Source organism: Lethenteron reissneri, chromosome 35 (assembly GCF_015708825.2).
Source record: "Lethenteron reissneri isolate LAM-NWPU_2019-01 chromosome 35, ASM1570882v1, whole genome shotgun sequence".
In the NCBI taxonomy this organism is placed as follows: domain Eukaryota; kingdom Metazoa; phylum Chordata; class Hyperoartia; order Petromyzontiformes; family Petromyzontidae; genus Lethenteron; species Lethenteron reissneri.
In genome coordinates this window covers 3455995-3471635 of record NC_083813.1, presented here as the reverse complement: position 1 = coordinate 3471635, position 15641 = coordinate 3455995, and the positions used below count along the sequence as shown (strand labels likewise).

General features: G+C 48.2%; 1 protein-coding gene across 1 annotated transcript; it reads right to left on the bottom strand.

Moving 5' to 3' along the window:
• Positions 1-5812: 5812 nt before the first annotated feature.
• PDP1 (pyruvate dehydrogenase phosphatase catalytic subunit 1) lies at positions 5813-14945 on the bottom strand. The gene is given in 5 exon segments (XM_061565582.1): positions 5813-6116; positions 6118-6267; positions 9169-9321; positions 11587-12695; positions 14802-14945. Coding segments are annotated over 4 exon segments (1521 nt in total). The 5' UTR covers positions 12649-12695; positions 14802-14945; the 3' UTR covers positions 5813-5960.
• Positions 14946-15641: the final 696 nt, after the last annotated feature.

Sequence of the window (15641 nt, the reverse complement as noted above, 5' to 3'; positions counted from 1 at the left end):
TACCGACACAAAGGTTGGAGAGTTTAATTTGGGCTCAGCTCAAAAGTGAGCTATGACTTGGCATTTGAACATGATATCCAGCACATATGCTCTGCAAATGTTCAACCATAGGGCGGATTGTATGCAGGGTTGGGAGACCATGTAGAGTTTATCATACGTGACACTCCAGACCTATAGGATTAGGTGACGGCACAGAAAAATACTCATCTGTTTGGTTGAGTTTCTCGAGATACTCCAATTACTTGTGAAAAATAAAAATTATTTGAAAGGATGTCACCTGGAGGAACCAGGATGTAAAGAGGAAAAAATATATACCTTGAGTAACTTGAAGTGGATCAAATTGAGGCTAATGAGAGCCTGTTGGATCACTTGAAAAACTAAACTTGCTCAAGCAACATACAAGTGCACTTGAAAGTTTTTAATTGGTGCATATTACTTGCTATGGCAATGGATCAGAAACATGGTGAGTGGTGGAAATAGAACAATGGTAGAAGCATACAAAGAACCATGGAGAGACGAATGATGAGACAGACATTACAGACACGAGGTAGTCTTTAACAGAAGTCTGAGCTTAGAACAGATAGCTGGACAAGACTGGTGATGGAATGGCTAAAATAAAAAGGCTGGCCATTGCAGAGATGTAATCTTAAGATCAGCTAATGTGCAGGAGCACTATATTGTGAAATCACAGGAGCATGATATCTGGTCCAAAACTAGTTGAGACTAGGCTCGAAGAAAAGCCATCTCGCGTGTGGACCAATCAATTTCAAGGACAGTGCATATCATCAGAGTTGTCTTTGCATTTTGACTACTTGTGGTTATTGCAAGCATGATCCCTTATATAAAGGTGTCAGGATTGTGCCAGATAAAAGGGTAAAAATCTATTACTATATCTTGCTACTGGCAAAGGTGGTCTCAGTGTAAACATGGAGAGGCTTTCACATAGAAGTGGACAGATCATGACCGGCGACCAAACCATGGATTCAAACCTGGCATCTTGGTGGCACTTGCTCCATTGGATTCAAAGGTTGAGGTCTTCCTGCTCAAATAAGCACAGTGGTGCCCATATCCATAGGTGGCCCTGAACCACGATTGAATTCCACATGGCAGGGATCAGTTTATTTAAAACATAACTGGTCAGTTGGTGGCAGGAAAGCATGTTTTTCACCTTCAGCCACTGCCACCTGTACACATTACTCAATTATATTTCATAACTCGTGACAAAGGGGGGTGTTGAAATTCCAACCGCGGTATTACAAAATATGACTGCATGGTTTATTGTTTAAACATTTGAGGCTTACAAAACGACCAAGATTCAGATCTCAAATTAAAGTACGTGCGTACAGTGCCGTTAAACCGGACAACAGGCAGCATTTCACTCCCAACCTGGAGGGCATTCAATAGAAATTTCCCAAATCCAAACCACCCCATAAAATCAAATCACTACTTCACCATTGCAGCCTATGTGCATATGTGCAGGACATGGACATTTTTGGGGGATGTTTTGAACTAGGAAATGGAGCCTTCTTAAACCACAAGATATAATCGATTGTTGTCAACGCAATCTTGATCAACCCTTAAATGTAACACTCAAATTTCAGCACTTGTCCGTCTATCGGCAACATAGTAAATATTTACAGAACTTATATTACACTTATAACACAGCGATGCAAATGTAACTAAATATAACGGTTAAAATAGAGCATAACGTGTCAAGCATACAGGCAAATAAAAGGGTTCAATATTTTGTGCTTAAAAGGTGAGGGTTATTTAAATACACTTTAAAAATATATTTTTGTGATACTGATTAAGTCTCAATGTTTTCCTTGTACTAAGTTTTGGCTTGTGGGCAGGTTTGGCTTCACAGGGTCCATTACGTAAATACTGGAGCATGTGACCAAGAGTAAAATTTCGTGAGATTTAAACTTAGACTCAGCAGCATGCCCCTCGAGCTGGATGGCAAGTGAGCAAACGTATAATCTCGCAATTCTTAACCAACGTCAACATTTCAAAATTACAGCATTTGCTTATACAATGTTATATATACAGTATGTATAAAAATGGCTTTCTGTCTGCTTAGACCATGATAAATAATCACCACATGCAGATTGGGAGGTTGATGTCGCAAAGTAGACTGATATAACCCACTGATGCCATAAGTATTTTTTAGTAAAAAAAAAGTAGATTACCAAGTAAGAGAAGAGCACAAAACATGGACCGTCTGAGTGTCGTAATCGACCATGAGCTCTAATTGTTCAGCGCTATTGTATTCCTTGCGGATGGCAATATGTTCAGGAGTGAAATGTCGAGGTCTGCAAGTCACGAGAGGGCTTTGGGAGTAGTTTTGCTATTCTGCCATCGAAGGGGTGCAGATCACAACGGTGTACTATGTTGTCCATAGTTTGAGTTGCATAGCCACAGTCACTTTGCGGCTTGTCTTTACATTTTCCATTTATGAAGATGTGTGCATTGGCCTGTTAATGTTCCGATGCAGGAGACTAGCCTCATGGCCCACCTAATACGTGATTGCAGTCACCTCAAACACGACTAATTGGGTCATCCATGCGAAATGGACGTTTATGAATCAGCACTAAGACCTCGATTTAAAATATATTTTAAAAGCAATTTAATTTGAGCAGACTGGTTATCCTTCGTTTGAATTGTAAACGATGCAGTGTTGGAGTGGGGAGAATTACGACAACTGAACTCGTGGTCGAGTGGCTTGACCGCAGCACCACTGGGATAGATTTTCAAGACAAGCAAGTTTGTAAACCTACAGTACTTCGCTGCGCTTATCCAATGTGGGCAACCCTTTCAACCGATTAGCAGTGGGAGTAACAGTCCCTGTGGGTCTTCCACTTTGGTAAATGCATTTGATTTCAAGAGCGGGGCAGTGACGCAATGGTTAACACACCACATGAATCACCCATAGACCTGAGTTTGATGGTCGGCCATGGCTAAGGTCAGAGGCGAGTGGTATCTGGAATCATTCGTTTGCCTCCCACCTCTGACTTCCATGATTTACACGTGTGGAGAAGCCTTCATCAACACTGTATTCAGAAAGGGCTCTCCATTCGTATTTCTGTAACATCTCAAGCTATTCATATTCATTTAATAGTAACTGGGCTCCCTTTCAGTGTGGACATACTTGAACAATTCTCAAGCTCCAATGCCAATACAAAGCTTTGTATACAATACGCCCAGGTTATTTGGCACCTATAAATTGGTTGTTCGTGTTCAGTTACCAAACTGTTGACAGTCTCCTCTGCCTATGGTGCTTGAATCGCCTTTCCAAGTCTAAAAGCGTATGCTGATATTTTGAGCACTATGGCGCCCTGGGGCAAGGCGTTTACGCAAGGGTTGGGGTCACTCCCACACATTCCTTATGGCCAAGCACTTTCCAACCACATTCAGCCAAGACACATTCAGCTCCTGTAGGCTCCCCTCCACTTGTTTCTGGGCCGATATGCATGCAATACACAGCATTTAATTCATTCAGCTGGGTAGCGCTGTGGTTAGAGCATTAGACTCGCAATTGTAAGTTTACGAATTCAAATCCTGGTTGGGGCCCAATGGGGCCCATCATTCTGTGCTCAATTGATTTAGGAGAAGCCTTTTGGGAGGCCAACCCCTGCCCTGAGAATGTGAAATTTACATGACAAATCTGCGCAATAAACGGATGTGAGCACCAGCCAGCCCACACCAAGTGGAAAACCGCAGTAAAATGTACCCAACAAAAGCACAAGTCAAGATTATCAAGCGGGTCCTGCTTGGGATGTTTTTCAAATTTCTTCCTGTATTTTGCTTGGATGAGGAAACCCAAAACCCACATCCGAGGCGAGATCTCTCCACTGTCCGCTCAACCTACATGTTGTACTGCCTCTTGCAGGTGCCTCATGTCCTATGGATAAGATTACAAAAGAGTGCCATATGCTGGAAAACGTGCATAAAATACACTATGGAAAACGTTTACTGGTTTATTGGACTAATTTTGGAAGCAATACCACGTGGGTCTCATTCCATTCTACACCTGATAGCTGTTTTGGAAATTCCAAACAAATTACTATGGGAATTAAACCTTAAACTCTATGCAAGTTGGCCCAGTGGTGAAAACTATGCTACAGTCGACCCTTCATGAGCAACACACTTTATGGCTAAGTGAATAATTGCAAACTAGCGATGTTGTTAAAAATCACTTCTACGTTCGAGCGAGCTCGTGATCACTCGCATTAGGGGAATGCAATCTGCTGAGTGGAGCAAATCCAGGTTAGGCTGGAGTTGGTCGAATTCAGAGGGAGCGGTGTGATGCGTAGCCAGCTAACATCGATGGCTTGTTCCCGCCGTGACTTGCGGAGGTCTGCGGATATGTCTGGGCTCACTCGCCGGCACGGCAAGCGTGGATGACATCTCAACCAAAGTTATCGCCGACAGGATTGCATGGCCAGCATATTAACACGTTCTCATCCAAAGTCATTGCATTGCCATCACTGTAGCGCTGTGACAGAGTGCCTCAAGCCTGCGTTCTCATGAACGACGCTTCAAATTCGTATCGGACATCCTCCCACTGCCCAAGTACAGATATCCACAAGGGCTCCGTGTTGAGTTGCATCTTCCTTTAAATCGGTGTTGACTCCTCCAGTCCTCGCTGCCCCCACAGCACAGGTTTCCACGACTACCAACAATCAGGTGCAAAAAGTTTGCTGTAGCTTAATTTGCATATGGACATAAGATTTTTTATAAAACTAAACTTTGTATGATACCGGATAAGGGCCCACGGAGCTATACATCTTTTTCAGAAGCGGCCTTGCGACAAATGACAGCTCAACGAAGCGGCTTATCGCGTGCAAATTTATAGCAGTCAAAAACTCTTAAACGCAGGTTGTTTCTAAATGTGGAGGGGGAAAACCGGAGGACTCGGAGAAAAATCCACGCGACCATGGGAAGAGACACGCAAACTCGAAATATACAGCAGACGTCAGGGTCAGGGATCGGACCCACGACCTCCTGTATACCAGGCGAGGTAGTTAACATCTCTTAGCCACCGCGACACAGAGCTGGCCCACAGGAGAGGGTATCACAAGGGCTGGAGTTGACAAACTTTGGCTTAAAAACACAATCCTACCCCTTATTGATAATAAAAAATAAAACAATACAGCGCATTACTTCTCGTCAGCTTAAGAGGTTTGGCTGCTTTTCAGACTCACGATAATGCGATTATGAATGTGTTGTCGCGACACAGCTGGAAGTTATAAATGCAATTGCCCCGAATCCACTGGCCGTCCCACAAAGACAAGTTTCGTGTTTTGCCGCTTGATGCTTTGCTCCATGCGTCACGCCACATCTGGTACGGTGTAATGTTTTATGTTGGATGCGTAACGGGCAATTGCTTTTTCTGGTTGGAAAACATTGCTAGACAGTATGCACATGCACACACATACACGCGTATGCATGCAGAGTTTTGGTAAAGCTTTCAGATTCAACTTGCATTCATCAGTTCAAGTAACTTGTTGGTTTGTGCTGCAACACAAGCCTTGGGCTTTGTGCTTGGCAACTGTGATATAAAATAGTGGTAGTGGCGAATTAACACGCTTTGCTGCTCGAATGACATCCAAATATGGATATTTTCCAAGAGCGGGGTTAGCCACCGAGTAACTCACACCGACTCGCAATTGGTTTCATCACCTCGACTTCACCGCCTGCAATCCATCACTTCCACTCCATCACCGTTTTAACTTCATCACTACTCTATTGCCAAAACCATCAACCACCCCTTCATAATCCCCTCCCTCTCCTCACCTCGTCATTACAACATTCATCATCACCACCACCGCCAACTGCTCTGAGCAACCCCTTCGTCATCGCTGTCATCACAAGCCCGAAATCACGGTCATCGCCTTCTTTCCCATCGCTGCCGCCGCCACCACCACCGTCATCACTTCTCCGCTTCGTCGCGGCTGCCATCACCGGTGCTCGGCGTCCAAAACGCTGGGGTTGAAGACGACCACGGTGACGGTGATGTCGTCGCGGTACATGCGCGCCAGCTCCTCGGGCAGGCCCAGCATTTCGGCGACGCGCTCCTCGCACACGCGGCCAGACTCGTCGCGCCCCACCGCACGTCCGCACCAGCGCCGTCGCCGCGTTGCGGTCGGCGCTCGGCGACGTCGTCGTCCCTCCACCCGGCGTTGCTCGTTGCCGCTGACGCTGCTGCAGCAGCAGGCGGCCGTGCATCTCGCCCAGGCGCACAACGGAGCCGCCCTCGCGCCGCTCCTACCGTCGTCGTTCAAGCAGACGGAGAAAACGATAGGCGGACATCTCCTAGTTAGGGCATATCCGCCCTGACCAATTAACCCGCCCACACTCAGTGCAGTATTTGTGCAAGTAACTTATTTTTTTAAAGATGGTAATCACTTGTGTGTAAAGCACAGTGAAGAATTCCCCCGTATTTAAAGCAATTTGTGCTTTATTTTATACGTGCATGACGGTGTAACTGTTATTAGCTATGAGATGTTCACATATCCACCTATACCTGTCAACCGGATCTCTTGCATAGGTCAACTTCAGAGCTATGTTTTTTTTTTAAGTGACGGCAGAAAAGATCAAACAACAGACGGGAGCTTTTGGTAGCGCAAGCGACCCGAACATGTGTCAGACCTTGTTAAAAACGTCTACAAACATTACGGTCACTTCCCTCCACCAGTGCTTCGTCGGGTGCGAAGTTCCAGGTGTGCCGCAGTATTTTTGGAATTATAGGAAAGAAAATAACTTCACTGTTCGCAAGCTAGAACAGACGAACTCTCCCGTGCCGTTCAGTGGCCGATCCAGCCCCAACCTCCGTTCTCCATTGGTCGTGACACAGTCAAGCTATAACTAAAAGCTAAACTAATTTTATTTTACCGGGTAAGGCCCACTGAGCTATTAGCTCTTTTTCAAAAGTGACCTTGCACAAATGATAGTTCAACAAAGTGCCTTATCACGTGAACATGTATAACAGCCAAACTCTAAAGCATGTTTATAAATGCGTTTAAAGGGAAAACCCGGAGGACTTGGAGAAAAATCCACTCGACCACAGGAAGAGAGTCATTCAAACTCCAAATATATAGGCGTCAGGGTCGGTATCAAAGCCACGACCTCCTGTATAGCAGTCGAGGTAGTAAAATCTCGCCACCGTGGCGCCCAGCAGTCGGCCCCCAACCCCGGCCCTCAACTACCTTGATCGCGCACGAACAGTTGGGCAAACGGTTGCTACGAGCGACGTGTGCGAGTCACGGCACATTGTATTTTAGTGCGTGTGTTTAAAAGTTTACAATTGTAGTAGCCTCCAATTCTGAGAAAAGGTTTCTCAGCCTAAACAGTGGGTCAGTGATCTAAACCTGGGGTCCACAGCCAGAACGCTTAAGAGCCCACCGATTTTTTTTTTGGTTCTGTGGTAAAGATCAAGCGAGATCCCAAAGTGTGCCACACAGTGACGGGGATTGTGAGAAGCACTGCCGCTACACAACCGCAGGGAAAGGGGGAGGAGGGCCTTCGCCCACGGAGATGAAACGTCACGGCGAGAAATGAGCTGTGCGGGACATACCGTGGGTGTTGCCGAACAGTGAACTTGCACGTAAAATTCTAACAAAAACAATCGTTTTTATTTACACCATCGCTGAGAGGAAACTAAGCTTCACACTTTGGCCAACTGCGATTCTCCAGGTTTATAGTCGGCAAGTGGGTGAACATGCACATTGACGCATGTACAACGAGTTCTTCTCATTGTGCGACTCGCTGCAGCGTAAGGAGTTCTCATCGTGCGGACATCCCACTCAGCTGGTTGAGCAATTTACAAAAAGTGCCTGCGATTTAACCCGTTGTGAGGATTAGGAGCGCGAAAACGAATCGGCCGATGAAGATCAGAGAACGGGGCTGGACTGGCACGGATCCGTTTTCTCGTGACCACGGAGCATCACAAAGATTTTCCTGCCTGAACAATTGCCATTATTGTAGATGTCAACCGTGCAAGAGTTGTGGGATCTGGATTGAAAACTCATTTCTTAAGAACTGCTTTTTGTGTTTCGTTCGTTGTCCTTCCCCCGCACCTCCGATTAGCACGATTAGCTACGTACAGTGCGAAAGGAGTTCAACATACATATGTACAGCAGGAAGGTGAAGTATCATCTGTTTGTATTGCCTCGATATGCTCTTCACTTTGATCATTCTCTTATTTAACACATTCCTGCGGAGGGAGCTGGTAGGAACGTTGGGTTGCTCGGTCAATGGCCAGGGTCAACGGCGGCGTGGTGTATTCCGCAAATATGGCCGATTGCGAGGGCGGGTACAAAACGGCGTGAGTAGGTTAAACGTTGAGTTTTATAAGGGCACCACGGGGTGACCAGCCCCTCCCCACCCAGCCCCACCCCCCACCCAGCTCCACCCTCCCCTCCCCACCCAGCCCCTCCCTCCCCACCCAGCCCCTCCCTGCACGACGGACACAATAATCCCCCGTGGGCTGGTGTAACCAGGAGATTCCTACCAGTAAAAGAATATCGTATGTCCGTCAGTTACAGCACTTATTTGAGTAGTTTTTCGCTGTACAGTCAAGCAAGGGCTCATTATACCAGCAAGAACCGGACAGAAGGTATTCATGTTGACCTATGCATAAATTATTACCTAGTTAAAAAAAAAGCAACTGAAAACTTCCACCGTACCATGTTAATCATGGTAGAATTACGCTTTATGTAAATATTGACTGGGCAGTGGAGGATGAAGCCGAGAGGCTTCAAGTTATTTGTGCTGCCATCTTTTATAAACAATTCTAGGTTGGGAAAAAAAACATCCCAAGGACGTGCTGGTACCAGCATATTATAGATAAGTGCTGCTATGAAGCGATACTATACCGTGTGATACAAGGTCGACTACCCAAACATGCGTAGAAAATATCATATCGCGATTACTGTAGCAAATGTTTTAAATATAAATTTATCCGGAGAAAATATTTAAAAAATGGTACCGTGGCAAAACCGAATGAATACGGGACAATCAGCACGGCAACCTCGGTCAAGACCGGCGCTTGATCCGAGCAATCGTTTGCGTGCGTGCAGCGTTGGTTCAGCGACGACCGTCGGCCCTGGCGGCCTTCCCCCGCTGCGCCCCCCCCCCACTGTCAACGGAGAGGTGGCCTGCACCCACCTGCTGGTGCCTCTGCGCCACGGCGCCGCCCTCTGTAGCCTCCAGGTAGTCCCCGACGGTCCGCACGACGTCATCAATGTCCAGCATCTCCCACAGCCCGTCCGTCGCCAGCACCAGGAAGCGGTCGCCTGCACCCAGCCGATGCCTTAACACCTGTACCAAACACACACATCGCAGTCCCCCGTACGGCTGTTATAGACTGCACAAGTGCCGTTAGCGAGCCGGCGTGGTGTGCAAGCAGATTCTGTGGCCAGCACGATGCCACACCGCCATCATTCCCCCAGTGCTGATGTTTACTTACACACTGCACCAGGTACTCATTGAAGGATAGGGTAGGCCGAGGACAAATGTATATACCTCTACTTTTTATTTGCCGTGGCCAGGAATCGAACTTCGATCACCATGCTCATAGTACCGTGTGTTTGCAACTACGTCACCACTCCCCATACACATAAAGACACTGCAAACACATGCACACACACATGTCGACACGTACAAACACGTGAAAACTTTTCAGAAACAACCGTATATACTGTTAGGGCAAGTGTTGTTAGCGAGCAGCTGTTAAGGCCGGCACAATGCACGGTGGGGTGGTATGGCGCACACCACGCCCGGGTAGCATTGTTCCCCAGTGCTCATGTTCATACATCAATGGGATATCCAGGACAAGTTCAGATATAATTTCCCACTTGTGTAAGTAAGGCAAAGGATTAGAATTGACATTAGGTCGCCTTAATTGTTGTGCAGTAAAAGAACCACTGCACCACTGCATGTGAATTCAATTCCTGGTCAGGGTTGATTCAGTCCATCGCCATCATCTTTCTGAGATGAATAACATTTTTTACACCTTTTGTGTAATAATTGTTGACAGCACGTGCAGTTTTTAAGCGTGTTAATAGTTCCGCTCGGTGTGTAATGATTTACCGTTTACCGAATTGCTGCTTACAACAATGACCTCATCATCCGATGAGTTAGCCCCCCTACCCCCATACACACACACACAAACAATAATTATGTTTTTACTGCTTAATTTCAATGTTTTGCATCACCCAGGTTTGTGTTTTGTACGGCCCATTGCTCGCCCTCATTACCCAAGGTAAATGAGAGTTGTTTATTGCTTGTATTGCCTTTGTTAAAAACAGCATTATAATTGTGTATGTGACTTAAACCTGCATGTGTGCCCTGTATCGCAATATAGCCTTGAGCTTGCCTCAAAAAGATCACCCTGAATACATCCAATCTTGCCGGAAGCAGAATCAGACTCTTTATTTATCCTGGAGGAATCGGATGAGCTCAGGCAAAGCAGGCTTTGAACCTAGTTAGGTACTGCTTAGGTGTATACCAGTTGCTCTAGTCCTGGGCTGCGAGATGGCCAGATTGATCTGTTAGATGTAGTGTTAATTTAGTCAGCAATTAAATTTCTATTTAAAGCTTTCGTGACTGCAGGGATTAATCTTCTTGGTTCTTTCGGTAAAGTCACGTAGAAGGGAAATAATAAAATAAAAATTAAACGTCGTGAGAATTATTTTATTATGTTTTATTTTTATTTTATTATTTCCCTTCTACGTGACTTTACCGAAAGAACCAAGAAGATAGTCAGCAATTGTTTTACTCGTCTTAATCTAGACAAATGAAAACCTGTGGAATGTTTGTCGAGTCTTTATCTGTGGATTTATGCCGTCATTCTTAGTCTAATAAACTCAAGCAGAGAAAGGTTTATTCTACTCTTAGTTATTCAATGTTGGTGTGAGGGTCATGCAATTTCCAAGCCTCCAATATCAGGTTAGCCAATCAGTGATCTCAATAAATATAGATATCAAATTATTATAAATTAACTTACTCAGCACACTGCCATCCTGAATAATGTTACGAAATTATCTTCAGCCTGCATCTCCGATAATGTTCTCATTTTAGTTGGCCATGATGATTTAGTAGCCAACTCATTGTCATAGTTGACCAAAATTAAATAAATGCTCATACTTAACCAATATTTCTGCCACTTTTTTCATGAACAAAATAAACACCGATAAGCTGCTTCCTGCTAGCACATCCAGCTGGCCCCCAACAATCCTACAGACTCTCTCTCTCTCTCGGCACTGCCGGTGGTGAATATTTGAACCAGTCTCAGGCCTCCCCTAGGTCGACTCAGACTCTAAGGAATACTTAGTGCAGTGTAAGCATTACTGGGGGAAAAAAGACGGTCAGGCATTGTGTTGGCCACAACCCCCTCATGTACCATTCTGGCCTTCATTGGTGCTACTCGCAAACAGCACTTGCCCCAACAGTCCATTAAGGCTATACAGGGGATGATCTTTAATCTTTGGTGGTAGTAGTGACCGTGTTGGTATTAGCGTAGGCGGTTGTCACGGCTGGCAGCTACAGTGCCGATGCCAGTCCGCAGTCCCTGACGTCTCCCACCTCGGGCCGGGCGTTGAGGTACGGCGGGGAGTGGTAGTCCTGCGGGAAGAAGTCGCGGTGCCCGATGCCTTCGACGAGGTCGGCGCCCGACTCCAGCACGCGGCGCTGCAGCTCCTGGCTCCACTTGAACTTGACGTCGCCGAAAGCTCGAAGTGGCGCGAGGGCGCCAAGCAGCCGGCCGTGCCGCAGCACCGTGCGCCGCTCGCTCTCCGGGTGCTCGGCGTGCAGGCGCGCCACCTCCGCGGGGTTCTCCGCACAGTGGTCGCGCGACAGCGGCACCGCCTCCCAGCCGGCTCCGGCGCGGCGGCCCAGCACGGCGCGGCTGTCGCCCACGTTGGCCACGTGCAGCTCGCCGTCGCGCACGAGCGCCACACACGCCGTCGCGCCCGAGAACGCCGAGCGCAGCGCCAACGCGGTCAGGCAGCGGCTGGGCGTGCCCGCCTGGGCCTCCAGCGACAGGTCCGAGTCGAGTCGCGCGAACGCCCCCGCCAGTGCGTCGGCCACGTCGGGCTGCGTGCCGTCGTCCAGGTCTATCAGCTCCTGCCAGTAGGTGCGCAGGCTCTGGAAGTACAGCGCCGCGCTCTCGCGGTTCACGTAGTCGTACGGGTGCTTGTGCCACAGCAGCACGGGCGGCACCGAGCGCCTCGCTTCCACCGCGTCTTCGATGTGCCGCAGCGTCGCCGTCGGCAGCAGCGCCATCGCCGCGTAGTAGAAGAGGCGCTCGCTTAGGGCCTGCGCGCACGCGGGCCCAGCGTGCCCGTCAAACACGCCCAGCAGCATTCCGCCCGACTGCAGGCATGTGGCGGCCGCACGCCGGTCCTCGATGGGCGAGTTGGACGGCAGCTGGTTGCTCTCGAAGCCCATGACGACGCTCACGTTCTTGCCGTCGAACTCGGGCACCGTGTAGCTGTACTCGCTCGCTCGCAGGATGCTGTCCACGTGCTCGCGGCTCAGGCGATGGGCGGCACGCGTGCTCCTGCCGCGGTGCAGCTGAGCTCCGCCGGGAGACCCAGTGACGGGAGCCGCAAGGAGAGAGGTGGTGGTGCGGAGAAGCAGCCTCATGGCTGGCGCCGGGGCAGCGGTGGACGGCTTGCGTTGGTAGAGATCACCTGGTCAGAGAGAGGAGTGCCGCGCGTTCACTTGAACAGGGGCACAACTCGTCGTATTGCAATGCCTAAGCAAAGGTAAATTAGTTGGTTGCAACAAGCAATGAATGTTCCAGTCGTGAACACACAACACACAGAATATGCAAATGTATTAATGTCAAACTACTCTCCATAACCAAATCACTGTGGAGTGGTGCTCGTATCCATTGGCAACCCTCATCTCACAAAGGACATTCCACATTCACATGGCACAAGCCAGTAGTGTCTACATAGGACACCCACAGATGGATTCAAACAAAGTGGCTGTCATTATACGGCCTCAGGAGTGATGATGATGATGACAACGATGATGATCAAGCTAAATCCCAACTGGGACTTTGAACTCCTAACCCTTCCAAATGGCAATTACAATTCCACATGGCCAGATATATCAAAATACACTTTATACTGTTACCGGCTACACAGCAACTGACTGCAGTAATATCTTCCTCGATGAAGAAGCTAGAGGGTTTTTTTTTGTTACATTAGCAGAGGAGCCTCCGGACCGAGCTTGAATGTCTAGGCTTCATCCAGATCTGGTCGGGTCCAAGAGCCAGTGCGTTATCAGAGTGGGTGAGACAGGGTGAGGGGGCTAAGAGATAAAGCGTGACAAGGTAGCATATCTCAGGGTTTCTTTCTTGCCAGGGCAAACCCAAGTGACCCTGTATCGTTGCCAAATACTTTTTTACGAAATGGCCATAAATAATGACAGTAATAATGTCAATCTAGGAATTGCACTGATATATCTTGAGGGGAGGAATTCTATATTACAAAGGGCACATTTTGCAATGTTCCCGTGCAAGTGAATACCAGCCTTTGTGGGCAATTCAAATGCTGTTTTTAATTTCCTTTAAAATCCACACTCAAATCACTTTTCGCACAAAACAGCTGACCAGAAGGCCGCCCTTTTGTCAATCCACTGCTAGATGAGAGCCTCCCCACACCGTGCGTATAGCGGTGGGAGGGGGGGGGGGCTTAGTTAATCATACTTCACCAGTCTGGTCAGTGCTGGATGGTGAAGACAGGAGGGAGCGATAGATGTTGCAACATTGTGCAGTAAGACCCATGTATTTTTCTACATTTGACCCTCCGTTCTAAAAAAAATTCCGCAGCACCCTACAACACCTTATAATAGGCCGTAGTGGTCACGCATCCAACCAAACACGTTCCTGGGCTACTAAAACCCAACTCAGTGGAATATCCCTCGAGAGTTTGTGGACATGCTCAAGACGCGGCCTCCTGTTATGGACACCAACATGAAATTGTGATAGCAATTTCGCACCTCCGATTAGCACGGTTGGCTACGTACGGTGCGAAAGAAGTTCAACACACAGCAGAGTTATTAGCCGAGGTCTACCACGTTGCGTTGCACAAGTGGCATCTTACACATCTATTGACCTTGGGAGTCCAGTAAAGCTGTAAAAAAGTAATTATTGTTTACATTACAATATGCACAAGGACAACCCTTTTGTCAATCCACTGCTGGATCAGTGAGGGCCATGGGATGGGGGGGGGTATCTGACCATACTACGGGTTGGAGACGGTGGTCAGCACAGATGCAGGGGAGCATAGAAGAACAGCACAACAATTAATGTGTCTGCGCTGCCCTCTGCTGCTCTACATGTGGCCACGTGAAGTAAACTCGGTATAGGAGCGTGGTGCCGCTTGACATGCATGCCCAGAATGATTGTTGAGCCACAAATATAACCCGGGGTCAAGCGAGGACGACCACGGCTCCTCGCCAGGGGGGAGGGTGGTGGAACGTCGACCACTAGCAAGGAGTCAACATTGAAGACTCAATAAAAACCATAATTGAGGTAGAGGAGACGAAACTTTCGTCTTTCAGAGCTTGGCCTATGCAACGCATATTGCTAACAATGGCCGCGACTTTAAAATGCGATATTAAGCACAATGTAGTGTAGATATACAGTACAACGATGCAATTTCAAGAGCAATTTCCAACAGCGAAGCTGACACTGCAATATACACTCCGAATGCAAGTCGCAGTCAAACATTGCATAACACATTCACAGATCTACTCACTCACCACTCACTCACCCACCCACTCACCCACGAATAGTCCCCGCGGACTGGCGCGCACGGGCAGCAGGGCCGATGAGACGCTAACCACGGCAAAGTTGTCACTCTGAGAGGTTACGCGGCCCAAGGAGCCCTCGCTACGAACGCCGCCACCACCAACGACGCCGCCTTCTTCCCGCGTTGTGGGGCGGGCGCCGACGGGCGGCCCTTAAATAAAAGAGCGGCGGCTCGTGACGTCATCACGCACGGCGCGGTGACGTCATTGCGCACGCCGCGGTGACGTCATCGCGCACGCCGGCAGTGGCGGCAGCTGCTGTTCGTGTGTGAAAACGAAAGTTGTCCGCCTCGCGCGTCGCGGTGACGTCACGGCGCGTATTTGCCAATCAGTTTCATTTCAGTTTTATTTATTAGGTGTAGCCCTGTGAGCCATTCGGCTCTTGAATCGGGTGCAACCGCAACAAACAACAAACATGAACAAGAAAACATCTTAAAGTTCCTCGTGACGTCACGGCGCGTGTTGCGAACATGTCGTCTCGCGTGTCGCGGTGACGTCACGGCGCGTGTTGCCAACAAGTTGCCCGCGTGTTGCGGTGACGTCACTGCGCGTGTTGCGAACATGTCGCCTCGCGTGTCGCGGTGACGTCACGGCGCGTGTTGCGAACAAGTCGCCCGCGTGTTGCGGTGACGTCACGGCACGTGTCGAGGGGCGTTGTCTTCCGCCCGCGCTGTTTACATCGCGACGTGACGTCATCGCGGGTACGTGTTTGTTTAACCGAGAGCGCTTTTAGATTACGTAATTATGTAATTTACATTCCGATAAAGAAGGGTCATTAGCCGAAACGTCGCTTGTTTATATATTTTTTTTACATT